Genomic DNA, 27,156 nt, shown 5'->3' with positions numbered 1-27,156 from the left:
CATAACCACAGGATGTATCCTATGATTGTTTAAGAACTGAGAAGCTAATGGTCACATCAGCTGGGGTTAAATAACTTGTTACCAGCAGAAAAATAATCTCCCATTGCAGTAATTATCCAATAGGACGCTTGTACCTATTAGCTTATTTAAATTCAGGTGGGGACTATACTTAACTTGAATACAAAGTAAAGAGTTAGGTTGCAGTCTAATTCACTTCAGTTTGATTTCACTAACAGTTTTCTAAATCAGTTGAGATATTTAGAATTTAGAGGATGTTTTTAATCAGACTCTGAATGACTCAAGTTTTGATTTAATGCTCCATGGTTAAAGGAGTATATACTGTTTGTGCCCAAGAATAGACTGTTAATAATAGTTTACGAGGTCAATACTGTGGAGCAATGGTTAGTCTGTGTGTTCTCCTTTACCTCTCACACAATCACAGCTGGGAATGAACCATCATCATGTCATTTCTGTTGACAGGATAACATTTTTGCATGATTTTTGGCAATGAACTGCAATGAAGCAAAGATTAAAAAGGGCAATAAATATTACATGGGTGTTTTTGTGCTGCAGGAGGGCGAGGAAAGGACGGTGCCCCCATCATCACTTTCCCAGAGTGCTCAGGCTTCAATGAAGTGCCAGAGGAAGATTTCCTTAATGTAGTCACCTATCTGACCAGCATACCCAGGTAAGTCCACACACAGGAAAACTTAGGACTCATATGTTTGTCAAAGAGAGGTTTTACTCTTTAAAACTACAATATGTAATATACAAAAATGTTTTTACTGATTTATTAAATTGTCACTATGTGGTGGTAGTATAACATGAAACAAATAATCTGTGAACAAACTGAACTCCTCTGCCTCCTCCCTGTGGTACTACTGCCATCTGCAGAAATACACAGCTCAGTCAGAAACAACCACTCACAGTCAGGAGGAGGGTCTAAGCACTGCCAATCAAGCTTGTGTATGCACTGCTCACACTCTCCCCCTTGCTCTCTGTTATGCTACAGTTCCTTCCCCACACTTAAGGCTGGCATGAGTGCTCAGGCTAATTGGGATAGCCATCATTGACGACAGATGAACAGTTTTCTTGGAATGATGCTTTCTTCGCCATTAGCACAGCTCCAGTGATGGCGTGGTCAAGCACATTTCGGCTCTTAGAAGTCAATGACGTGAGCAGTCTCCTCACAGAGAGTCGTTTTTCATTATAAGGGGTGGGACTACAAACAGCAGAGTCTGAGCATCACACCACAAGAGAGGTGGGGAGAGAGAGAAAGAAAAATTGAAAGGAAAGAGCCTTCTCCCCACATTTTCCCTCTTTTGCTGCTCAGTTCTCACTCCCAGTGGAAGTGCTTTGCTCACAACAGAACTTTGTTTTAATTAGCATGGCAGCTTTGTGGCCAAACACAGGTGAGGATATGGGACTGTACCATTATGTGAAAACAGTGGGTGAATGTGGGTGAAGATAAAAATATTATATAATAATAAATTATTATTATTATTATTTGTCCGTTTGATAGATTTGGTTGCAGTGCTTTGTTCATTTCCATCCATGCATCCATTTCCTAACACCATTGTTCCTAGTGGGGTCAGGAGGGTTGCTGGTGCCTATCTCCATCTAATGTTCTGGGCGAGAGGCTGGGTACACCCTGGACAGGTCGCCAGTCTGTCGCAGGGCAACACAGAGACAGACGGGACAAACAACCATGCACACACACACTCACACCTAGGGAGAATTTAGAGAGACCAATTAACCTAATAGTCATGTTTTTGGACTGTGGGAGGAAGCCGGAGTACCCGGAGAGAACCCATGCATGCACAGGGAGAACATGCAAACTCCGTGCAGAAAGACCCCTGGCTGGGAAGGGAATCGAACCCAGGACCTTCTTGCTGCAAGGCAATAGTTCTACCAACTGCGCCACTGTTCATTTGTTTTTGTTAATTAAAACTTTGAAATGAAAATATACAAAAGTAAGAATGCATGTTTTCATAACAGAACAAATATACAAAATTAGAAAAGTATAAGGCTTCTCATATTGAGAACACTGAATGCAAAAAGACTTATCACGCAAAACATTTCTATTTGACGGCAAATGATGACAAATTAAGATCCATTAGGGAGCCGGAAGTGCAGGCTCTTCTTTGGTAGCTGAGCCACAGGAACTGGTTCACTGAAAAGAGACAAAATTCCAATCAATAAGCTCCATGAGCAGCATATAGACAAGCTTGATTGACAAAACTGCTGCCTTCCTCCTTTCTGTACTGAGAACTACATTTGAAATAAAATATGTTCAGTGAAATTCATCCCTGTGATTGAAGATATGTGTCCCTTTTTAGGTTTTTTTTCAGAGTACTTGGAAATGTTTTCCAGACTTTGGGAACATAACAGACATTCCACTCTAAAGCCTTTTGTATCATTTCTTTCCAGCTTGGATGCTGCCAGTATCGGCTTTATCATCATCATCGATCGACGTAAGGATAAATGGAGTTCAGTGAAGGCCTCTCTATCCCGGATTGCTGTGAGTTCTCCTCCAAACGCCACCTCATAAGAAAACACACTTTTAAACAGCAGTAGTCACACTTCTGAGCAAGTTTACCACATTTACTATTAATCAAAACTGGGGAACAAAGTGGACTTGATAGACATGAACCAGACTCCATTGAGCTTTCATGAGCAGAAAGTGAGGTGTGAACACAAACTGTTAAAGGATCAAAACAACATTAGAACTGATACAAGAAACAGCCAAAACAAGATGGTAATCGGAACAGACAGATGAAAGGTAAAATGGAACAGCAGAGAGCTAAGCCAGATCTAGAACTGGTTCCAATACTCAGGCGTAGGGCTGCACCTGTCACCCCTCTATCAAGTGTGGACTCAAAGTGCACAGAAGGGTTCAAGTGCGCAGGCTACATGCATGTAAACATTTGAGAGTTGGGACAGAACGCCTGTGTCGAAACTTCGTCATCCAAAATGGCGGAACTGGTCACTGTTTAGGTATTTGTGCTGCTAAAAAGTACAACTACAACAACTGCAAAAAAATAAATCTATTTTAAGTGTACAGTAAAGGTATTTTTGCTTTCCTAAGTTATTGCTGGAAATATTTGACTGTTCAAGTGTGTTTTGTTATGACTGAAAAATGTCAGACTAGAGGAGAATTTTCTTCTCCTCTAGTCTGAAAAGAAAGCATTTGTTTAAAATTCATAAATGATATCGCTAAAGAAAATAAGAACCAAATATCTTTGTTTTCCATTCCCACAAAAATTTAAGATATTAAATTTATAACTATGAAGCTTTCCTGGCAATGACGTTTTGGAAAAGAAATTAAAAAAAATAAATACATTTCTGTGTGTTGTGTGGCTGAGATTTTGAGACACTGGACCTTTTTTCAATTACAACTTCATGAATATTTTGAAAAAGATTTTCAAAAGTATATATTGTTCAAGAAATCTACCCCATTTTTTAAGTTTTAGTATAATAAAATTTGGTTCTCTAACATCGAATAAGTAGTTAAGTTATGATATTAATGATTTAATCCTCTGGCTTAGTTTTTATTCACAAATACCCCTTTCTAAAAATCACCTCCATTTTTAAGGTGAAATAATTTTATTTAAGAGTGTTTAAACATTGCAGCATCACAAAAGCCCAATCTTTATACCAATATGTTGATAGCATAATTTAAGATTTGAAATTTGTCTTGTTTTTATAGCATTTTGTTTTGCTTTCCTCACAGGGAAAGTAACTAAGTATGTGACTATTCTTTATTTCTTCTTTTTTCTGCTCAGTTTATCATATCAAACTTTTTCATTACTACCCAGATAGCACATGATGGTAATTCTATGTTGAATTATAGTCAGAATGGTTGATTGTTGGTTGAGGTCGACAACTGACTGTGGATCAACCATCAAACAATCATCCAATTGTAGCCAAGTAACCAATGTTGAAAATGTGTCATTGATTCAATGTTGTTTTGTGGTTGAAATCTAATGAATGAAATGTTGATGTATGATCAACATCTGATCAATGTTGAATTAATGTATGCTGTTTTGTCACATCACTTCCCCTGTTCTCCTCCTTATTGGAGCTCTGGGTCAGAGCGTTTTATTTTTGAATGGGGATAATCATGTTTTAAATTAAGCACTGTTGAGGATAGTGGGTGGTGATTCCTTTCTGCACATTTTCTTACTTGTCCATAAAAATTATTACTGACTGTTTGTGTGTGATATATTGACATAAAAACATCTACAACTACAAGGAGTGGTGCGGTCTACCCCCGCTATTTATATGACTGGGATGTTCCAACCACATAGCCACTTCGCCGTTGGCTTGTTTGCAAAAGATGTTACTTCAATGTTGAATTATGGTCACAAAGGTTAAATTTATGGATAATGTTGATGACTGATGGTGAATAAACCATCAAACAATTGTCCAATTCTAGCCAATTAACTAATGTTGAAAATATGTCATTGAATCAATGTTGTTTTCTGGTCAAATTCTATTGATTGAAATGCCAATGTATAATCCAGTGTTTTTCATACTACTCCTCAAGGCACACTGCCCTGCAAGTTTTAGGCATTTCCCTACTTCAGCACACATGATTTCAATTGATGGCTGATTAACAGGGTTTTGCTGAATTGCACTCATGCAGGTCAGTTTGAGGACCAGTGATGGGGAAAAACTGCTAATCAATTTTGAATCCAAGTATGCTGTTTGTTCCACCCCAACCCCCCGTCCTGGGGGGTAGATGCCACTACATCCCCATATCTCCCCATTTCTCCCTAATCCTTCCCCACTTTTCACCCCTCCCCCTGCCACCCTCGCTCTCTTTGAGCTCTGGGTCGGAATATTTTATTACTGGGTGGGGGTTAATCATGTTTCGAAGTAAGCACTACATGTTGAGAACAGTGGGTTGTGACTCCTTTCTGTACAATTTCTTGTTTATAAAAATGATTACTGACTGTGCATAACGTGTTGATACAAAAAACATCTACAAGTCACTACAAGCAGTGGAATGGTCCGCCTCCCGTGTTTTACCCTAGTGGTTTGTCCCAACCAAACAGCCACTTTGCTGCTGGCTTGTTTGCAACCGGCTTCTGAATTGATTTCTACTCTGGGCACTTTTTGGTAAGTTCGGCAATATTACTTTTATCTTAAATGTGTTTATTGAAAAATAACTGCATTGTTTTGTGCCTATAGTAATCCTGGTTATTTTGGGGCAAACCAGATATTTTTAATAATTGAAGTTATGTCTCCCTTTGTATTTTTTTTTTATCCTGCCCACCACTCTAGGCCTAAGTATGAAATCCTATGAGATTTTGTGGGATTTGAGTTTTTAAAAGTAGGGCGGGGTCTATTGTTTGGTTTGGGAGAGCATATGGTGGTCAAGGAAGTACAAGGCTGGCTTCTGCAGGTGAGCTGTAAATTCTTGTGATTGTGAATCACTTGTTTTTCATTTTTTATTATGATGTGCTTACTAATATGCCTAAGCATAACATGTGCCTCTGTTCCAGAACAACTGATTCAGATGATTGCATGACCTTCTGCAGCCATCAAGAACTCCAGAAGGCTGTTAATCACCCACAGATTCAATCCAGGTGTGGCAGAAGGGAAACACCTAAAACATCTAAGGCAGGTGAAACACTGATTTAAACCTGCTAACGACTGATTCAGTCTGTTTATTCTTGGATTTGTAACTGGTGAAACTGAATTGAACTATTGTGTGGGATCATTATCAGCATATGAACATTTTTGAATGGATTTAATAAACTTATTTGGAAATGTTTGTGATTAATGGAAGATTGAACCAGTTATTTGATGGATGTTTATACTATACATACTGTAAATATTTTTCCAACTACAGTACAAATCACCTTTTGCACTATTTTTCTGTCTCTGGTGTGTTCAGTCAACCCTGATCCTCCTTGAGTTTTATCTTTAATTTTTCTGATAAACAGCCATTTTTTTTTTTTTTTGTGGGCTCTGGTGTCCCTTAGATGAAAGTAGGCTGACAGGAAAGGAGGAAGGAAAGTGGGGAAGACGTGCGGTAAATATTGTCGGGTCCGGGAGTCGAACCCGTGATGGCTGTGTCGAGGACTCAAGGCCTCCAAACATGGGTCTCGCTATCCCCTACGCCACCATGGTACGCCCCTACAGCCCTTTATTTTAAATATTGATTCCTTCATTTTAACATGAGTGCGGCATCATAAATGCTACACTATGCTGAAGCTTGATAGGTAAATGTAATTATATATGTCAACTAACATTAAGATAAATATTAATGAATATTCATTAGCGTGTCCTTATTAATTTAACTGTGTGTACATGGGGAACCATATGGTTTGTGTTTGTTCTCAGACCTATAACCAGTACACTATTTAATATTTCAATGTCTTTCAAAACTTTTGAAATGTTTATCATCTTTCTGACCGGTGCCTTCCTCAGCCTTATTTTTCTGTTTTTCAGGTGCTGCTTGGAAATTTAACCCAAAGCTGACTGTCGAGGACTACAGTAAAACTGTCAAGAAATGACTTCATTATGTGCCAGAACGGGAGGAAGGCATCATGGAACCAAAGTGATGCCAACCAGAGTCAAACTTTGGTTACCCCAACTTGTACCATATGTTCATGGTACAAGTTCAAATGGTACAAGGCTTAACCTCCTGGATGCTGTTCTTCCATAGACAATTGACTGTTGTTCTGACAATCAAAAAGGAATCAAATATATTTAAAAATCTATCCCTGTTTTTGTAAATAAAATGTTATATTAATGCCATGTCATTTTTAGCCTTTTGTAAACAGATTTTTGGAAATGTGTTGATGTATGATAATTTTGAACAACATATACCTGTGATACCTATCATCTTCCAATAAAATTGTGGTTAACACCAGTGAAGAAACTTTTAGTGGTATGTTGTGATGTAAACCTATCAGACCAAATTTTTTTTTTTACATGAATCAACATTGATTTCTTAGCTTTCATTCAATAAAATCAACCCAAATGTGCATGTAGATCCACATTCAGATGATAGTTGAATCGACATTGTTTCCTAACATTGATTTAATATAAAATCAACACAAATATGCATGCAGATCCACATTCAAATGATGGTTGAATAAATGTTTTCTAACTGATTCAATGTTAAATCAACAAAAATCTGCACCCAGATCCACATTCAAATGATGGCTGAATCAATGTTGATTCCTAACCGATTCAATATAAAATCCACCTAAATGTGCATGTTGATCCACATGCAGTTAATGGTTGAATCAACATTGATATAGTGTCAGTTATGGTTGAAACCCTAATGTTGATTCAACATGTAAGTCACCGACCACTTTCAATTCCGTTTCGATGCCAGGCTTCAACGTAGATTCAATGTTTCTGCCTGACATTGTTTTAATATTGTTTCACTCATATTGTGCTATGTGGGTAATGTGTGTCATGACATACTGTTTTCTTTGAATTTTCTATAAAGATGGAAAAAAATTAAACACTGCCATAATTCTGCCTTCTAACTCAAAACGTCACATGAACTGTGGGTAATACACTTTGCCGAAGTCCGCATGGAAGCAGACTCAGCATAAGAGCAGAAATAGGATTGAAAATGGGCGGTGCGAAGGGCAGATGTGGACAATTTAAGACACACTATGAACTCAAACCCTTCAATATGATCGCACATTTGAAGGGCACAGGGGCGGAACAAGGGTAGAAGTGAGTATTGGGATGGGGCCCTTAACTGTATCCTGCTACAGCAGACAGGTTACAACCAGGAATCTGAAGAAAACTTTAATTAGCAGAAAGAGAATAAACAGCTCAATGATGCACCTCTGTGTGTTGTTATCAGGGAGCATTTCCAGGAAACCTCCAGTTGGTGTTGGTGCTGAGACCTTCCAGATTCTTTCAGAGGACAATAGCTGATATTGGAATAAAGCTCCACAAGGATGACTTTAAAATGAAGGTGTGTACATTTGTACTGAGTATTCATTTTTGAAAGAAAAATTATTTGGTTTCTGAAGATTTTGTATTTCTTCTGTCAGTAGGTAAAAAATTAAGATTCTTTTGTAAAAAATACTTTTTTCACCAAAAGTGACAGACTTTTCACTTTGACTTACTGTTTTTTTCTGATTTTTACTATATTTAATCATTGACTGACCTCTATTACAATAGAAACAAGGTTAAACTAAAGCACCACATGCTCTAAACTTAAAATATTTAGTTTTACCCATTGTTACTGCACATTACATTGCTATGTCTTTAATTCCCAGACATAACTAAATGTATATTTTTATCATAAAGGGTAAATGTTTTTGTGACAAAACATCTATAATGTAGGATGTGGTTCTGAACACTTAAATGATTGTAGTGCTTTTCTTTCAGATTGTTATGCTGAACTCTCTGTCAGATCTTCATGGGTATGTGGATAAAAGCCAGCTGACCCAGGAGTTTGGAGGAAGTCTTGAGTACTCTCACAGTCAGTGGATACACCACAGAACTGTGAGTAAATATTGAGCATAAAATCATTTATATTTTTACTTTAAGTTCTACTTCATAAGTAGGTAACTAGCTAAAACCCAGCCTTGGGTGAGCACAATGTCATGGTGTGTTTAGTTCTTTCAACTATGGGGAACCCTTTTCAAACAATTCATAGCACAAATATGTCACAGATATTACATACATGGATATTTATTTAGAAGATTACTTATGAGTTGGTTAATGATGAGGCTTGATTAGATTTCCAGATTGACTGCTGGAGGGAAGTAGTGTTTTGTAAACACACACAGACAACCATATGGTGCAAAACATAGTGCAAATATTTACAAAAATATATACAGACAAGTACTTGAAATTTTTAACAGTATAAATGTCCGTTTATCTGATCCTCATTTTGTTTGAAACCTGTGATCTTCATCCCTGACCACAAATCTCTGATATTGTTCCTCTGTACTTTATTCTCCAAATAATTCCTGTATTTCTCATTGTTTCTAATCTTGGCTTTGAGCTGCTTCTATATACTCCTCAAAAACTCCCTGTCTCGTTCGCCAAAAGGCTCTTTTATGTCATTTGCCAGTTCTTTTAGGTCACTGGTGTTTGAGGGTTTGTTATTAGGGAAGCATTTCACTGATCTGGTGGGGATGGATTAGAATTTTATCATGTTCGGAGCTACCTTAAAGACTCAGGTACTTTGTGAATAACTTCTCTCACCAAGGTAAAATTCTAAAAAAACAAAAAAAAAGATGCCTGTAGGAGCTGCTTTTCGTTTTAGAATTCTTTTAGAATATGGGCCCTGACATTCTTCACTAGCTGATTTAACATCTTTGCATCCATGTAGTAATGGCATGATTTTATAGTGATTCCTAATCATCAGTACTGAAGCGAGACCTTGAATAATACCATTACTGAAAACTTCATTCACGCACTATAATAACATGTTGCTACGTGGCAAAACAGCTATAGACAAGTCATGAACCAATACACTTTAAAACCAACTTTCTATTTTAGAAGGTTCTAGTTGTTTCTCGTGGGGTGGTGGTAGAGCAACCCATAAACTGTGTAATATTCTGATGCTCAGTTTAATGCGTATTTTTTATCTTGCGCTAAAGCTAATATTTTGATAGCTCCGTGGTTATAAAGAAATTAAATGTCTTTTGCTGGGGTTAGCAAGTCCAATGGTTAGTTATGTCTCAGAATGTGTCTGGGTTTTTCTTTAGGCCATAGAAAACTTTGCCTTGACAGTGAAAACTACAGCGCAGATGCTACAGAGGTTTGGGTCGGAGCTGGCAGAGACGGAGCTTCCCAATGACGTCCAGAGCACCAAAGACCTGCTCACAGCGCACACTGACAAACACAATAACCTCAAGGTTAGGCAGCACGTTTAGAACATGAAAAGACAAATATTTCATACAACTAAAGTTCTCTTAACAAATGCCATAAAATGTCCTACATGAAAGGAAAGCAGCGAGAATGTGTAGACGTACAAATGTTTTACAAGTTACCTTGTTTACTATTTACATGCTTTCATGCCTCTGAAACAGGAGGAGCTGAGGCTAGCTTTAAGACAAGGCAGCACCTTGTTTACCTGCATCAAGGACCAGACAGCCAAATCGGAGAGCCACAAACTCAAACCTGACGAGATGGAGAACCAGACAACGGTAGAAAGGTAACTGACACTTTTTATGTTGTGTTGTTAATCTTAATCTATATTCGGAAAATGTCCACCTTCCAAATATGTCTGGTGAAGTAGATCTTTTCTGTTGTAGACTCCTGGCCCAGCTTGATGAGACAGAGAATGCTTTCGAACAGTTCTGGTGTAAGCATCATCTGAAGCTGGAGCAGTGCCTGCAGCTGCGCCATTTTGAACAGGATTTCAGAGAGGTAAAACCTCTGTCGGCATGGCAACCTCTGTCCAACAACATTTGCATAATTTCTGTCCTCCCTTCAAACACCTTCAAGAATAAAACCCCTGAAAGATTTGAAGAAAAGATTCCTCCCATTTTCTAAAGTTTTGTGCTTTAGGACTTTGGCAGGACAGACATTTAGAACATCTGTTATATAAAAAGTGACCAAGTGTTATTTTTGTATTTATAAAAAATAACACTCAGTGTCAGGAAATTCAGTGGCTGAGTGGTTATGAATTAGAATGCTTAGATTTAAATATTATGTTATCTCTTCAAATGTTTTTCACAATAATTGTAATTTATTATCATTCTCTCTTCAAATATTAGTTTTGATGATAGGTTTGAAAAATTACTTGGAAGAATGTAATTTGAACAGGGAGACCATTATCTGTGGAGATTTTAACATAAACTGGGGAAATACATCTTACAGAATGAACCTTAGAAGAATAACCGATAGATTTGATTTTGTCCAAGTAATTCAAAAGCCTAAAATAATTACTTCATCAAGCAGTACAAAGATTGACTTAATATTTACTAGTGGTTCTCAGAGAATAGTCATATCTTATAACATGCTAGCTGGACTTTCTGAACACAATCTGATACTTGTGACCAGGAAGATTTAAAAAAAGAGATTCAGTTATTCTGTAAGAGAACACCCGTTTATAGACATTATCAGATTTGGGTTTGCGCAACTACTTGAATACGTGTGATTATACACACCTTGATCACCTTAAAAATAATCAAACCTGACCTGTCTGGAGTTAATCTGCTGATCCAATTCTGTTTTCTTTTTCAGTCAGAATGAAATTACCCAAAAGATGCATTTCATGCGCTTCAGCGCACAGGCCAATCAGGCCTTTTATTTTATTTTCTTTATTTTGTTACATTTGTTATGTTATTGTCTGAGGAAAAATGCGGTTCAGTTTCATCGTTTACGTTTAAACAATAAAATATTAAAATCATGAAAAACATCGGGTTTGATACTTCTTGGTCTAAATAACATTGAATGTAGTCAGATTTCAGTTTATTTAGGTGAGTTTTGACGCTTTGTAGTTTGATATTGTCCACAAAAAAAGTTTGCGTGGCTGCCGCACATTTTCATGCCAGGGAAAACGTGTGCGTATTTTTACGCAAACTTTGACGCGAAGTAATTTTTTAATGCCGAATTGTTGCTCAAATTTGGCGCCGCACATTTTTTGTGCACATGCACGCTTTATGCATGATGCCCCAGATGTCTTGCAAGCATCATAGCCTGAGTAAATGGGCAACAAACTTAATTTTTTTCATTTTTATGAATTGACTTTACAAAAAGTCAATTCAGTCCACTCATACATATAAGGCATGCTTTTATTTTTTCTTAACCTGTATGTTAACCTGTATTTTACCAGGTAAGTTGGTTGAGAACAAATTCTCATTTTCAACAACAACCTGTTCAAATAAGAATAGGAGATCCATGAACGCTTTTCATGAATCTTTTCTAACTTTTCTTATTCAGGTTAAAGTGACTCTGGACACACGGATGGACTCCCTTAAAAGCCTTTCTGATGCTGGAGATTGTGTGGCCAGAGTGGAACATCTGCTAAAGGAGCTCAAAACACTTGAGGAAAAGGTTCAGGTCTGTCAACCCAAAAGAACTACAAAAGGACACATACGTAAAACATTACATCAACATGCTTTTCTTTTTCTCTTCTACAAACAGTCCTTTAAAATAAATCCTCTCTTTTTTAAGGGAGTTCTGATGAAGATCCCATCACAGAAACATTCAAAAATCTGTTCCGTATTAGGTCTATGCAAAAAAGAGGTGGATGTACAGATGTTACCATGTGGTCATGTCAAGCTTATGTTTATAGCACAATTCAGTAAAAATGCAGTTCAAAGTGCTTTACATCAGTCAGTCACCAATTATGAAAGAGCAAAGACCATTACATTTTGTCAAATGCCATCATCATGTCATGAAATGCGGTGGTATAAGGTGGTGAGGCAGACGTAGATGACCCAGGTAGATAAGAGAAAATGATTTTTAATAATGAAGTCCAAAAAGTCCACAAAACCAGGCAGCACGACTGAACGGAAGCCAGGGCTCAACGTCGGTAGCAAACAGGCTAAACGAAGGGACAGCAAGACAGACTGGTGCATATGACAAGGACCTGACAAAGACACAGAGACACAGGTGACACTAAATACACAGGAGGTAATCAGGGAACAAAACACCTGGGAATAATCATGGGGAGGACAGGACAACACAGAGACTCAAAGGACACAGAAACTCAAAATAAACACACAAATGTGTGACACAGATCGTGACACATCAAGCAAATGTATTGATCAATGTTCCAGTTATTAATCAAATACAAATCTAAACAGGTGGGTTTTTAGCCTCAGTGTTTCAGTTGTTCTACAGTTTTCTGGAAATTTGTGGTGCATAGTAGCTGAATGGTGCTTCTCCATGTTTGGTTCTGGTTCTGGATGCAGAGTAGACCAGAACCAGAAGACCTGAGAGGTCTGGAAGGTTGATACAACACCAGCAGATCTTTAATGTGTTGTGGTGCTAAGCTGTTCAGTATTTTATGGTCTATTCTCTGAGCTCCAGGAAGCCATGGAAGGATTTAGAACTAGGGTGTTGTGCTTTATCTTCCAGGTTTTGAACATTTGCCCAACATGTCAGTGCAGTTAAAACTGTTTTAATTTTCATTAGCATTATTCCAAAACCTCAGATTTAAATGCTTACAAAATTATTTTTTGTAAAATTGTCAGTTAACTATTATTGCTATACTTTTGATTTTACTTATTTTTATAGCCCACACTAGAAAAGGCCCAGCTCCATGCCATGCACGGTGACCAGCTCATCCAAAGTGACCACTACGCCGTGGACTCCATCCGGCCAAAGTGTGTGGAGCTCCGGCGGGTCTGCGATGATTTCAGCAACGGAGCCAAGAAGAAGTCTGATGTCTTGTCTAAGTCTTTGCATGTACACATGGGTATTGAGAAGGTATGGATGTGAAACGGTTGATGCATTTTGGAAACATCAGTCTCAGAAAACAAATCAGATGTTTGGTTTTAATGCATGTAAATGTATTCTTTAATTAGTCCAGACACAAGGCTTGAAAATGACTGCTAGACAAAATGTTCAGAACACAGAGAACTTTTAACTCAAACTCAAGGCATTCATATAGGAATTCCACTAGTTTAATCTAGTGTGGAAGTTTACATTTGGGACATCTGTTTGGATTCAAGTCTGACACGTTCATGTGTAATACTTGAGACATCAAAGTGCCTGGTTATAGTTAGGAAGCTATTTAACTATTAAAATGGCTTTTTCAATAATTTTGTTGATGAATGGAAGGTTGGCAATTAGCCTGTAATTCTGCAGTAGTGATTTGTCAATAATATTTGCTTATTGTCTTAGAGCTTAAGAAACGTTACAAAGGCACCAATAACTGACCCACATCTACCCTGTTGGTATTTTTTTGTGTTCAGGTTAACCAGTGGTGTGAGTCTGGCATCTACCTACTGGCTTCCCAAGCTGTGGATAAGTGTCAGTCACAGGAAGGGGCAGAATCAGCTTTAACAGACATTGAAAACTTCTTGGAGTTGGCAGAAAAGAACCACGTGACAGAACTGAGGAACCTCCACAACCAGTATGAGGTTATCCTGTCAGAGGATGTAAAGGTACAATACATAGAAAACCATTAGTTAAATTCTGAATAGAAATAATGTTGAGACATTTGATTTTAATGTACATTTGCAGGGCAGGGTCCTGAAAGCACTCAGGCGACTGGAGGATGTTCAAGAGATGTTTGAGAAGCGACGTGTTAGCCTGAAGAGGCTGTCAGCCAAACAGACCAGACCCATTCAGCCGGTGGCCCCACGGCCTGAGTCGTCTCCTAAACGCCCCGCACCAAAGAACCCTGCCAGGACTCCTGGGGGCCAACAGCGTGAGTGGGACATGTTTCAATTCAACGGAGTCATGCAAATGAATAGAAAACTTGTCTATGAGATTCAGACCATTTAAAGCAGGGGTCTCAAACTCCAGGCCTCGAGGGCCGCAGTCCTGCAGTTTTTAGATGTGCCACAGGTACAAAACACTGGAATGAAATGACTTAATGACCTCCTCCTTGTGTAGATCAGTTTTCCAGAGCCTTAATGACCTAATTATTCTGTTCAGGTGTGGTGCAGCAGAGGCACATCTAAAAGTTGCAGGACTGCGGCCCTCGAGGACTGGAGTTTGAGACCCCTGATTTAAAGGTTTACCGCCCCAGACTGTAAACTTATACAGACTGTCCTTGAATTAGGCTAATTGATACTCTTACTGTACTTCAACTACCTGAGTTCAACCAAAGCATGAATGCAATTAAGGCTTTAATATAATTAATTTCTTTGTTCATTTAATTTCAGCCTTGGCTAGAAAGCTCTCTGATAACTCAAACAGTGGCAAGCAGCCAGCTGAAGCAGATCCTAACAAGAAGAAGAACATACGCAAGACCAAGGGCATCAAGGTACTTCATCACTTACAGTATACAGCTTCCCATGATGCAACGAAACAGAACAGATGACAATGACATTGACCTTAATGTCAATTAAGGTCAATGAGGTCTGTGTGGCACCACAAGGTGAAATGATGTCATTTTAGCAACCACATCCCATACACACACATATACAGTATATGAACTCTAGTAGTAGACCAAGATTTTATCCAAGAATTTAAAACTGGATTTAAATCCAGTTTTCTTATGCTATGGTCATCTTATAATCATAAAAAAATCCTACACTAGTAAAAGATCAATCCATAACTATGTGTAAGTGTTTGTGTGTTTATATTTCTCCCAGATTGAGGTGATGCATGAGGAAAGCCAGGGAGGCTCCACCCATGTTGCTGTATCAAACGAGAGTGAGGAGAGCCTGTCCAATAGACGCAGGTAAGAAGAAACGCTGCTGTCAGCACGCACTCCATTGACCCCAGGTGCTGATGTCATCAGACCATTATATTAATGAAGAAGAAATTCAAACTTTCTAACAATGTTTGTTAAGTAAAAACTTTTCTAAGTTTTTCTCTGGTTTATAGCTATTTTTAAAAACAAGGTAAAGTCAGCAAGAATAAATCAGTGACAGCCACGTCAGCCATTTCTGGTCTGTACTAACAGCTCCTCCAACCTCATGACACATGATGGGAAAACACGATTTTTCAGCCAGATTATTCAGCAGAGCTATGTTGTTGAACTGATTCATTTCGAGTCTTGATTCTAATCTCAGTGGTGGGTTTAAGTACATGGGAGTGACAGGGGGGAAGGGGGTATTGTTAGGGCAAACAGCCCCAGTCTGCATGACCTTCAGGATCTCAGTGAAACAGGACATGTTGTCTTAAGCAAGGATGGAGACGCCTGTTGAACATGTGCTAATATAAAAAAAGAGCAGAAAGTAGGTCCTTGGGAAAATATGTTCTCTATTTTTTGCATAGAGATGATGTAATTCATCAATGTTGTTAATCAAAAGAATTTGAGAGAAGGATTTCATGCTAAACTGTTAAACAATATCAAAACACAAAGAATTAAAAGGAATTTCCAGTAAGAAATAAATTAAAAGCAAAAAAGTATTTCCCCGATGTTGTTCGTCCCTAGAGGCCAGTCTTAAACTGTGGTCCCCAGATCACTAGGTTGTCATTGGACGCCCCCTAGTGGTCGATGAGATACTGCATGAAAACAACTGTTTATTTGCTGTGATGTGCGCTTAAAGTGCGACGCTGCAGCTGGCTTACCAAAGGATTGTTTAAAAATAATAATGGATGAATGACTTAACAACGGGTCACTAAAAATAAAAACCTGAAGATACTGTTGGAAAGTTTCTCAGGGTGAATTGCAGGACTTGGGTTTTTGAACTCTTATTACAATACACAGTATGCCACAGGCATGCAGATCTAGGTTGCTGTGTTGAATGTGATATGACAGTGCCAAGGCGGTGAGCAGAGCTGTGCCCCACGCTAGCTATGCTGACTATCTACTGACTGAAAGAAACTGTTCTTTTTTGCCAAAGCAACCCAAGTCTATATTTCTTTTATTATGCTTCTAAATTACAAATAGCTCTGAAACATTATTAGTGCTCAAAACACTTGAAAATAACTTTTTTGATTTCCATGTATTTTCTGTCATTGGAAAGATTAGATTTCATACTTTCTAATGTTATACGTTATTGTTGGTTATGCAGAGCTAAAACTCAACTCGTGTGAATCACAGTTGTGAGAAGTGTTCTCATGAATACACCTTAAGGGCTCAAAGCTGTTCAAATAAGTTAGGCAACATATAAGCTAAGGTTTCTGATCACTCAAAAGTAGGACACACTTGCACAGGAAATCTTTGGTCTTTATTGCAAGACAACGTGAAGACAACTCAGTTAACACAAACATTATTACAAACACAAAGAACCACTATTTTTGTTTTTTGTAATATCAACTGTTGACCAGTGTCTCAGAGATCATTTATGTAAAAGCAGCAGTACAGGAATAAGTGTTCTGGTAATACGGCCGACACAGTAGCATTACCCTAATTGCTGTGCAGTACAGATTACCCAGAAATCCTCTGGAGCTGTTGGATGCTGGAAAATCTATGGCTGCTCGCCACAGTGAACGCACATCTGTGGAGTGGCCATGTGATGTAATCATGTGATCATAGATACAGGGGTGGTATGGAGCCTTCCCCTCCCCTGAAAAGTATACATACTGCATGGGAGACACCCCCATAGCTTTGGCACACATTCCCATGAATACATCGTCAATGTACAGCGAGGAGTTAAGCACCAGAGTGGCGTGGTAGATCTTTGCAGCCACGTTCCCTGAAACTACGTACCCTGCTCCAGATGTGTAGTCTGGGTACGAAGGCCAGGGGTACAAATCATATGGGACAAAATATTTGCTGCCTTTCCAACGAACTGGAGGAGCTCCTTTGTGAACGTGTCCCACCCAAAGGTTCTTTGTATCTGGTTGGCTAACCAGAAGATGCTGCAAGTACCTCACCAAGTTTGGCATATGAACAAAAATATCATCATCTGCTGTCATGAGAAAGCGTGCTTGCGAGCAGTAAATGTGGCTCCAGTGGAACTGCATGATCAGTTTGGTGGTCAGGTTATGAAACGTGTCGATAAAATCCTGCTGGATCAGGTCTCCATAGGTCTTGTCTTCCTCCTGCAGGGCGTGTTGGAGGCGGAACCTCTGTGCAACACCTGAATAAACGCCCATAACAAACAGAAGCCTCACACGCACCCCCAGCTCTGACCAGACAAAGCTCTCATTACCCCATGTCTCCCTGATGGCCTGGCGCCGCTCAAAGTTCTTTGGGGAGGATTTTACGAACAAAAGCAAAAGAACATCATCCCAGTCTTTGCCATTTTCAGCTCTACATTTGTTGGGGTGATTGATCAGGTATGGATAGGTCACTGAGTGACTCCCCACGCTGCCAGAGCTAGAAGTGGTATTGAGGAAGTTGTACCTGTTGATCAGGTAACGGTATGAATAAGATCTCATGTGGCTCACAACATGAAACTCCAGCTCCTCCCAGCAGACCATCAGCACACAAAGCACCATGGCTGTGGTCAGCAGGCGCACACATTGCCTCTTGTGGATGCGCCGAAAATTCATGAACATTATGGCTACATATATTTGAACATCAGCAGCACATTCTTCACTGTTTGAGTTTTCTTATTTTCCTGTCTTCTGTTTCTTTTTCTTTGACCTTTTCTCTTTCTGTCCCTCCAACTACCAAGTGCTGTCATATCCAGTAGGCCTTTTTCAGGTTCTTTAGCAAAGTGCTTTCTCCATATTTTCTGGATTGCATGCAGAAATAGTGGTGCACCATCATGGTGAAACCAGATCTCAGAAGAGTTCAACTTCCCTCCTTCAGCAAACAAAAGGCAGCATGCTGCCTGTTCCTTTTCTTCTTAAAGGCCTGCGCTGGTTTCAGTTCTCTGCTCCACTTTTTTGTTCTTCAACCACTCGGGTTACTGAAATACCTGGAACTGGAGCGACCATAAAACACCTGAAAAAATACAGAAGTAATTACATTTTGAATCATATTCTTTAGCAGGAACACTCATCTAAATTTGCTTTAAATAACAAACTGAATGAAATCTGATGGATATTTATCAACTAAGCATCAATAACCATCCTTACAGATGCATCATTAAACAAAAAGAGGCAATGTGCTTATTTAAAGATAATTTTTATTTTTTTTGTAAGCTAGCAGTCAGTGATTATCAAGCTGATTAGATTTTCTGAAAATAGTTTTCTTAATGCTTGCATATTTTCCCTACTGAATCAATGTAGTCAGCTACTGTCAAAGTTTAAAAACGTTACGTGTTTGTTCTGATTAAGGAAATGCAACAGAGAAAGGAAAAACTCTAGACTAAATAATTATTTACTGACAAAGAACATTTGTTTCAAAAAGTCTTCTCAACATTCTACTGTAATTATCATGTCGGGTCGCTATGTGTTAAAAGACTTAGGTGATTGTTTTGATTAAGGAGACATGGGATAAGGCTGCTGGCACCCATGTTTACCAGGTTACCAACAAATGACGTAAATGCTGCATTTTGGTTTGTATTGGGAACCAGATTACATTAAAGTTTTCTTTCTGTGCAATTAGTTTTTTGTAATAGTGCATATTTTTCTTACAATCAATGCTATAGCTTATATAATGTATTTCAGGGTAAGTCATGATGAAGGAACTAAAACGTTTTCTTTTTCTCACATGCCTTTCCTAACCAGTTAGGTAGATTTGTGGGAAAATGTACTCAAAGAAGAATGTCACTTCAAAATAGCATTAATTAGAAGTCGCACCAAAAACACAACATATTTTATTGTATTTTTAAATAAAAAATGAGCAAAGGTAAATAACATAAAGACAAAAGACATGCACAAAATATGAATGTTTAAAATATTAATGTCAAACTCCCAAATAATAAATTTACAAGGAAATAAATTCAAACTTTAACTCTAACTAATGTGGTTTAAAAAACAAAAGTATTTTAATCTGAAAAAGGAATAGTTTTTGACAAGTTCCCTGGTAAGTCAACACACATAGGTGTAGACCCAGATGTGTAGTTTAATGGGAGACGTTCCCGGACAGATGAAAGCTGTTTAGGATGCAAACAAAAGTAAATCCAAATGAAAATATAATATGTTTGCATATTAGGGCGGTATAGAGCAGGATGCTCACAGAGCCATGCTAAAAGTAAATGACAGACTAGTTATTTGCCTCTGACATCAAGACAAGTCAGCAGACACATGAGACTCAGGAGGGATCCCAGTGGAGCAAACCAGTTTGGCTTACCTGCATGAAGAGGCAGCCCCTTTACCTGAGCCAGCATTAAAATACAGAGAGCTGAACCTGATCGCTGGAGTCATGTAGCAGTCCCAGTTTGTTTGTGTCTGCGTGTTTAAAGGAGATCGACTCGTCTCCTGTTGCTAGGGCTGATATTTGGGCTTACACTGTGGCTCAGTGCCTCTCTGCTTGGGTTTGGTTTCATGTAACTTGTAAGGTCTATAAAGAAAGGATAAAACTTTGTAAAAATTGCCAGCATTTGGAGCAACACTTTAAAGCACGCTTTGGCTCAGGTGACATGGCCGGTGTCAGATGATCATAAAAAGTAGGTTGGTAAGAATTTGGATAGTCCTGACGTTCACTCATCACTTTAACAAAGACATACCAGACTAGTAATCCATGGCCTAAAATTTTAAGGTCAATTTTCTTTCATGTATTTAATGATTTGCTAGCACTTACATTTAGAAACCTTGATAATATGTTCATTTTTATCCTTTAGGTAAAAGATAGGTTGAATTCAGGTTACAAAGGATGCTATAAAAGTGTCAGGAAAAGGACAGAAAGAAAGTCCCTCAGTAGCTGCGTTTCCATTAACCATAGAATTGTGCAAATTGAAATTTCAAAAATAAATTTGCTCTATAGAAATATCCCAATTTTGAATAAACTCTGTTTTTGATAAGTTGTTGTACTGGGATGAGGTGGTTTTTCAGCTGCATCGAAATAGATACATTTTGCTGATAGATAGATAGACTTTTTATAGCATCACATGAGTCATGGTCAGCTGGATATTTCTGGTTTGTAGTTATTTTTAGGGTTTTTTTGTTCCGAACATTGTGCAGCTGGCTCCACCAGAGCTCTCACAGCATTGCATATTTCATAAAAAGTTGTGTGACATTTGAATGTGTTGAATCTTCTGTAAGTAGCTCCTCCTAATAAGAGGCTTGTTGCTCCAAAGCCCAAATAAAATGCTGATGTCTCCCCCCTGATGGCTGATAGATGGTGAGCGCTAGCACCATAGTTGAATTCTGATTATATTTCATGTAGCTGTTTGCACCCATCACTGCCATGGTCTTTAATGACTTATTGTGTGAACAAGCTTATTCACTTGTGATTTTAAATTAATTTCTGATTTACTGGAAACATCACAATTTGTTTTGTTTTTTTTAACTGCAGAATATCGATCAATATTTGTGCACATTTGCAGTGGAAACACAGCTAGTGTACACTGTACACTGTCCGAGAGTGAAGACAGTCACCAGTAACTAGAGCCTTCTTTTAAATTAATAAAAATATGAGTCTAAAACTGGAGAATCAAGCAGCCAGTTGGCTAAGATCATTATAATGTTCTATGATGAACTCAAAATCATTGGGGCTCAAGTAAAAACAGTATTTTAACCAAAAATCAACGTTGCTTATCCGTGAAAGAAGATCTCTGCCAGTGAAAGACAGTGGTGGCACGATCAGGCACTGGGGTTGCTTTTCTTCAGCTGGAATGTTTTCTGTGTGTCACTTTTTGCCCAAAACCTTTTGATGTGAGTTCAAAATTTGGGGATCAAGATTATTCTCTTCCCCAGCGTCTCACTAATTTTTATTTTCTTGCCTTTATTTCTGTTTCTCTTTGCTTGTTTTTAGTTGAATTGTGCAGAACAGAAGTCAGTATTTTTGTAAAAAGTACAAATAAACAAAAACCAAATTGTTTGTGGTTGTATTTTTGGATAAACCTTGGCATTGTAGCAAGGCTTTTTAGAGCCACTGTGGCATTTGAAGAATGTGAATCATGTTCTGCAATCGAACATATTTTTTGTATCCCCAGATACAAAAACATGTATCTGGGGAAAACAAGGCTTCACAATGACACCACCACCAAACCCACAAGCTACTCTGTAAAGGTGTTAAAGACAGGTTATTCATGCTTAACGGTGGAAATTACTCTCAGCTGGGTCAACTGCATGTGAGCACATAGGCAGAGAGGATGATCAGCTTCCTGTTTGCTCTTCTTTGTGCCATAGGTAGAATACGTGTTGACACCTTCTCTATTCTCTGTTTCCTCTGAAATTGTTTGAGCTCTCATGATGTCAGTCTTCCTGCTGGTTATTGATATACACTGCCTGGGCAAAAAAAAAGTCGCCACCTGGATTTAACTAAGCAAATAGGTACAAGCCTCCTATTGGATAAGTACTGCATAGGCGATTATTTTTCAGCTGGCAACAAGTTATTTAACCCCAGCTGATGCAATGAGTAACTCCTCATTTCTTAAACAACCATGGCAAAAGACACATCCTGTGGTCGTGGAAAAGACGTTAGTCTGTTTAAGAAGGGTCAAATCATTGGCATGCATCAAGCAGAGAAAACATCTAAGGAGATTGCAGAAACTACTAGAATTGGGTTAAAAACTGTCCAACGCATCATTAAAAACTGGAAGGACGGTAGGGAACCATCGTCTTCCAGGAAGAAATGTGGTCGGAAAAAAATCCTGAATGATCGTGATCGGCGATTACTTAAACGTTTGGTCAAATCAAATCGAAGAAAAACAGCAGTGTGTAAACGGTGTAAAAACTGTCCAAGCAGCGATGGCAACTGCTGATCCTGGTATTTGGGATATGCTGCGCTTATTTAGAGCAATTTGGACTGCAATGAATCATCTTCAGTGCAAAAAATCTGAAAGACTTAAACTTGTCTCAGCAGAACTCCATACTTAGAGGTATGAATTAAGAGATTCCTTAAGCCATATCTTAAGATATCTTAAGAATTATAATTATTTTGTGTTTGTTAAAACACAAAATGCATAGGCAGGTCAATCCCTGATTGAACTACCGGTAATCTACACTGATTATAGACTCGTTAAAACTTTGGGATTTCTTGAACTTTTGCCTTATTTTTGAAAACAAGAATGGAAAGTCAGCAGTGAAGGGCTAAGTCAGGGCATCGTTTGGAAGAACTCCTACTCCTTCCACAAATTTTTATATCAGACAAAGATAACCTTAAAATGTAATTTACTAAGAAAAAATCTATCCAAACAAACCCAGTCACATGTGTAAAAGTAATTACTACAAATCTAGTAATTGGTTGCTTCACTCTCACCCGTAAACACCCACAGTCAGGTTTCCTCTGAACTCGATGACAGGTTGAGGACATAATGCAGTCATCTTAATCAGGGATATCTGTAAGCCATGCATTACAGCAGGTCAACCATAATGTTAAATAGAGAAATTCAAGGTTTTATAAGTTACAGACAGTCTTCAGCGTTTTTTAGTTTGACTGTACACCACATGTGACAAAACACACACCTTGCAAAAAGGTAGAACTTTTGTTTCATAACTTGGAATCATCAAAATGTTTTTTGACAAATGTTAATTGTGTCTTTGAATAATGTTTTGGTCAGTAGTGGTTTTGGCTTAGAACCCTTGGATCGAGGCCATTTTTGCCCAGTTTTTCCTATTGTTGAATTCTGACTTTAACTTGATGAAGTGAGGTCTGTAGAGCTTTAGATGTTGGCAGATTCTTTTCTGTCTAAAGTGAACTCTAAGCAGAATGTTATTTGAATCACAGGGCTGCTGCTTAAGAAATATTCTGCTGGACACCACCACAGAAATGGCACACATAACTATGAGCATCAAACTTAAAACCATGTGCTAGTTGGAAACTGGACATTGTGTGTGTCACACAGCATATTTCTGTTTAATTTGCACTTCTAATCACTCTAAAACCTAAATAGTGCTTCTCAAATGGAAGCAGAACTATAAAGATAATTTTTCAGTTAACATGTTTAAGTACATTCGGCTCTTATGAAACAGACTGAGCAGTTACTGGAACCTCTCACTGTCTTCAGTTATCATAGGACATTTGCTGTCTAATCAATTTAGAAACATATAAATATGTATGTTTCAAAGGTATATACTTTACTAAACATGGAGCAAATAACATATTTTAATTAGTTTGGATTAATGATTTATCATACTCTGCATGTTGTTATCTGAGAGGACATTAGAGAGCTTAATATCTCTGCTAAACTCTGGGAACTCGGAAGACTTTTTTATCCCCTAGGATACAGCTTGTTCACAATCAGCCTTCCTCACCTCTATGAAATTTTCTACCTGCCAGTACTTTGTACATTTGATATTCAGACATGTTTTGACTTACCAGGCTACTTTATGGTTTAGTCTTTGACTTGGTTCAAGTAAAGATCCAACTTTCCATGCCCTGATCTGTTCATCTCAGTTCAGCATATATGCATCTGTGAAAACTCCTGATTCTTCTTTATCCAATCTGTTGCTCTTTGAACAACTCCCACTTCACACCTAAACACTCCTATGCTCCAGTTTAGCTGAATAAACTGTGAACTGTTGTTTTAAACTGCCCTGGATGTGCTGTAGAGGGAGAGGGAATGTTTTTTGTGATTGGCTCATGGGGGAGTAGGAGGAGCTACTTCGTTATCTCATTTGGCTTGTGGTTTAAAGCTCCATGTTCTTCTTACAAAGTCAAGACTATCAGATTTCTTCTGCCTTTACAGACACAAACAACAAGGAGAGTATGCCTGACTTACAGTCATGTAAAAAAATAACACCCACAGAATATTCAGGTCTTACTAAAGAAGTGTTTCCATGTTGATGTTTGATCTCATTCTTTATCTGTGGAAATCAGATAAAGAACTGGATCATAAACAAAATATTTCAACAATAATGAGTACAGTGGACCTCAGTCTATTTTCAGTTCAGTGTTCACAGATTTTTCTGTGGCGCGTAACTCCAAATTATTTGTGGATAATTCACATATTCATGAATTTTTTCCATGAATAGGTGATCTAAATTAATATAAAATGCAGCTGTGAATCAGCATTCCAATCAAGGAGTGACACTTGTTTTTTTTTGTGTTGATTGGTTGTACCAGCAAGAGCAGAGACAAAGAAGACCATGGATGTTAGGTCCTATGGCAGTGCTAAGACAGTTTCCTGTCAATGGTATATTTGGTGTTTAAATAAGCAGCAATAGGCATCTTAAGATGAGGTCTCTATTTACAGGTATTAGCTATTCAGCTGTGGTTCCTAACTCACCTGAATGTCAGGGATCCACTGTTTACTGAGAAAAACGTATGGACACACCACTCACCAATAGAAGAGTTAACTTTCTTTAGCTAAAAGGAGGTTTTAACTAACGTTTCAGTTGGACACATATAGCATCCGCCTGGCACTTATAGACATGTTAAAAGTTTTTTCCACTCCTCACTGTCACCTGTGAGATGTTTGAGAAGTTTGTAGTTTTTTATTCATGTCCAGCCTGTTTCGAGTAACTCTGTAACATGAGAAAAAGAATCCTATGTTCTGCCCTCATAATTTCCTGTGGTGTAATAAAGTACCACCTAACTTAACCTAAAATGCTGCATTTGGTTAATGCCAAAAATGTCATGTAATTATTTGATTTTAAACTAAATCATTGAAAGACTATTCCTCCGGAGGTCCTGGTCTCTTTCTAAGTTTATGTGGGTGTCTTCAGTACCCACTACATCCAACTACTAAATAAGGCAACATCTACATATATTCCTTACATGTTGGGTAATCACACAATATGATCATTAAGAGTTACAGTATGTGAACTCAAATGTTACACTTCTTAATTGCCAGTTATTCTGATGTGCCTCCAAGACAACTTCTGTCTCTGGAGACATTTACTTCCTGTTTTGACTGACCATTGGTCCTTCAGCCTATGACTCTCGGTTTGTGATGCAACTGTGAATGCTTCAGGTCCTTCTTCCAGTTTCTTGGAAATCAAATCATTTCCATGCCCATCACTCTCCCAGCCAACAATTTCTGGGAGACTGTTGGTGGGAGAGCTAGCTGTACAGGGTTCACAAACTTCACTGACAACACTTTTTGGACAGTGTTTGTGTCAGAAAGTCAGTAATTTCCTCAGGGGACACCACCCTCTAAAAACACTGCCCTTTACATTTTCTGACAGAGCTGCTTTAGCCAGTTGCATTATATCTAATAGACCTAATTACATAAAACAGGATAAATGAGGCTGTGAGTAACACTAATGTTGCGAGCATTGTCCCAGACTGTAGTAACACATTCAGGCTGAAAGGAAACGAAACAAGAATGCTTTGTAACAGCATTCTCTGTAATAACAAGGCTGTTCACTGAAAACCCTTTGTTGACCTTCTGCTCACTTCTTATTTGTAAAAACGTAAGTATGTAAAAGCATTTGTGATCCAATTTTCTGCCAGTTTGTTAATTAGCAGTTTCATTTATCTCTTGTAAAAAAAGCTACTGTACATGATAGATTACTTTCTAGCTAGCCCTATGCCGAACAGCTTAGTGTAGGCTGATGGTGGCCCAAACTAGTTGATGTTATAACTGAATAATGTCAGATGTCAGACATAAAGCTTTCAGATTTTCTCACCCAATCAAACTGAGTCCACAGGACAACTATGCTATTAAAACATTGATTTTCATACACATCTAGTGGAAGTGCTGCAAAGATTTCCAAAACACAATTTCTGGACTGAACAATCCTCCAGCTCCAATAAATTTTTGCAGGGGATGTGACTGAACAGAAAAAGTTAAGCTTGTTTCTAGTTCAGACACAGTACATTAATGAGAAATTAGGGTCTTCTTGTGCAGCACTATGCATTCATGGTAGAAAGCCATCTTGTATTTGTTCAAAACTATCATCACATTTTCACACAAAGATTCACACTTAAAAACAAAGTTTTATATTTTCAGTTAACTAATTCCTTTATCAGACAGTCACATATACAGTGCAAAGATTTTCCAAACTGTGCTGCATAATAAAACTTGTATTACTGTCTTAATATTTATTTGATGTGAAGGTCTTCACACCAGCTCTATTGGGTTAAGGTTTTGTGTGCCACTCTTTGCTAGTCTTTGTTGTTGTCTTAGTCGTTGATTTAATTCCTTACACACTTCTGGTTTTAAAGTACAATATTTTGTAAATTCTCTGTTCTAGATGAGTTCTTGTTTTTGGAAAATGAAGTTACTCTTACTATGTTCTGCATATTCTGATGTAGAAGGACTGAGTTTATATAGAGCTTCTAGTCATACCAACCACTCAAATTGCTACCAAAACCCCACTCAGTCAAGTGTGATTACATTCATGCAATGACATACACATCACTACGCAACATGGGGTTGAGTGCCTTACCAAAGAGTTCATTGACATGTAACAGGAGAAAGCTGGAATCAAATACACAACTCTAAGATTGTAAAAAAAAAAAACTACTCTGATTAACAGTCAGTCAGACCATAAATATTTCTTCAAACAATTCATTATTTTCTGGGTTGTGCTATAAGAACAGACTCCTGCACAGTGTTGTATAGTAACGAAGTAAAAATACTTCACTACTTTACTTAAGTATATTTTGGAGTACTTCATACTTTCCTCGAGTATGAACATTTTTGATGACTTTCACTTTTACTTCACTATATTTCCGAACTTAATTGC

General features: G+C 38.1%; 2 protein-coding genes and 1 long non-coding RNA gene across 7 annotated transcripts in view; 2 read left to right on the top strand and 1 right to left on the bottom strand.

Annotated features, from left to right (window-relative positions):
- Positions 1 to 27,156, top strand: part of mcf2l2 (MCF.2 cell line derived transforming sequence-like 2) — a 110,776-nt gene that overhangs the window by 5,674 nt on the left and 77,946 nt on the right. For all 3 annotated transcript variants that reach the window (XM_032572508.1, XM_032572507.1, XM_032572506.1), the window contains exons 3-15: positions 574 to 688; positions 2,431 to 2,521; positions 7,844 to 7,957; positions 8,377 to 8,493; positions 9,708 to 9,857; positions 10,032 to 10,156; positions 10,257 to 10,371; positions 11,890 to 12,009; positions 13,192 to 13,383; positions 13,872 to 14,063; positions 14,143 to 14,329; positions 14,790 to 14,890; positions 15,222 to 15,310. In XM_032572508.1, the coding sequence (XP_032428399.1) occupies positions 574 to 688; positions 2,431 to 2,521; positions 7,844 to 7,957; positions 8,377 to 8,493; positions 9,708 to 9,857; positions 10,032 to 10,156; positions 10,257 to 10,371; positions 11,890 to 12,009; positions 13,192 to 13,383; positions 13,872 to 14,063; positions 14,143 to 14,329; positions 14,790 to 14,890; positions 15,222 to 15,310 (1,708 nt within the window). The remainder of the gene's footprint in view (positions 1 to 573; positions 689 to 2,430; positions 2,522 to 7,843; positions 7,958 to 8,376; positions 8,494 to 9,707; positions 9,858 to 10,031; positions 10,157 to 10,256; positions 10,372 to 11,889; positions 12,010 to 13,191; positions 13,384 to 13,871; positions 14,064 to 14,142; positions 14,330 to 14,789; positions 14,891 to 15,221; positions 15,311 to 27,156) is intronic.
- LOC116726073 (uncharacterized) lies at positions 4,624 to 6,903 on the top strand. The gene is made up of 3 exons (XR_004340532.1): positions 4,624 to 5,410; positions 5,511 to 6,139; positions 6,463 to 6,903. It is a non-coding gene; the product is annotated as an uncharacterized LOC116726073 (long non-coding RNA).
- On the bottom strand, positions 16,730 to 25,187 carry b3gnt5a (UDP-GlcNAc:betaGal beta-1,3-N-acetylglucosaminyltransferase 5a). Of its 3 annotated transcripts, XM_032572560.1 has the most exons (3): positions 23,840 to 25,187; positions 22,781 to 22,860; positions 16,730 to 18,415 (listed from the first exon to the last, which is right to left on the bottom strand). In XM_032572560.1, exon 3 carries the CDS (start codon positions 18,022 to 18,024, stop codon positions 16,864 to 16,866), a length of 1,161 nt encoding a protein of 386 aa, XP_032428451.1. In that variant the 5' UTR covers positions 18,025 to 18,415; positions 22,781 to 22,860; positions 23,840 to 25,187; the 3' UTR covers positions 16,730 to 16,863. The 3 variants fall into 3 exon arrangements, with proteins under 3 accessions (XP_032428451.1, XP_032428449.1, XP_032428452.1); XM_032572558.1 differs by lacking the exon at positions 22,781 to 22,860; XM_032572561.1 differs by lacking the exons at positions 22,781 to 22,860; positions 23,840 to 25,187 and adding an exon at positions 19,709 to 21,821.

This window comes from Xiphophorus hellerii, chromosome 9 (assembly GCF_003331165.1).
Source record: "Xiphophorus hellerii strain 12219 chromosome 9, Xiphophorus_hellerii-4.1, whole genome shotgun sequence".
In the NCBI taxonomy this organism is placed as follows: domain Eukaryota; kingdom Metazoa; phylum Chordata; class Actinopteri; order Cyprinodontiformes; family Poeciliidae; genus Xiphophorus; species Xiphophorus hellerii.
The sequence above is the reverse complement of the archived record's forward strand: the minus strand, read 5'-3'. Positions and strand labels throughout refer to the sequence as shown.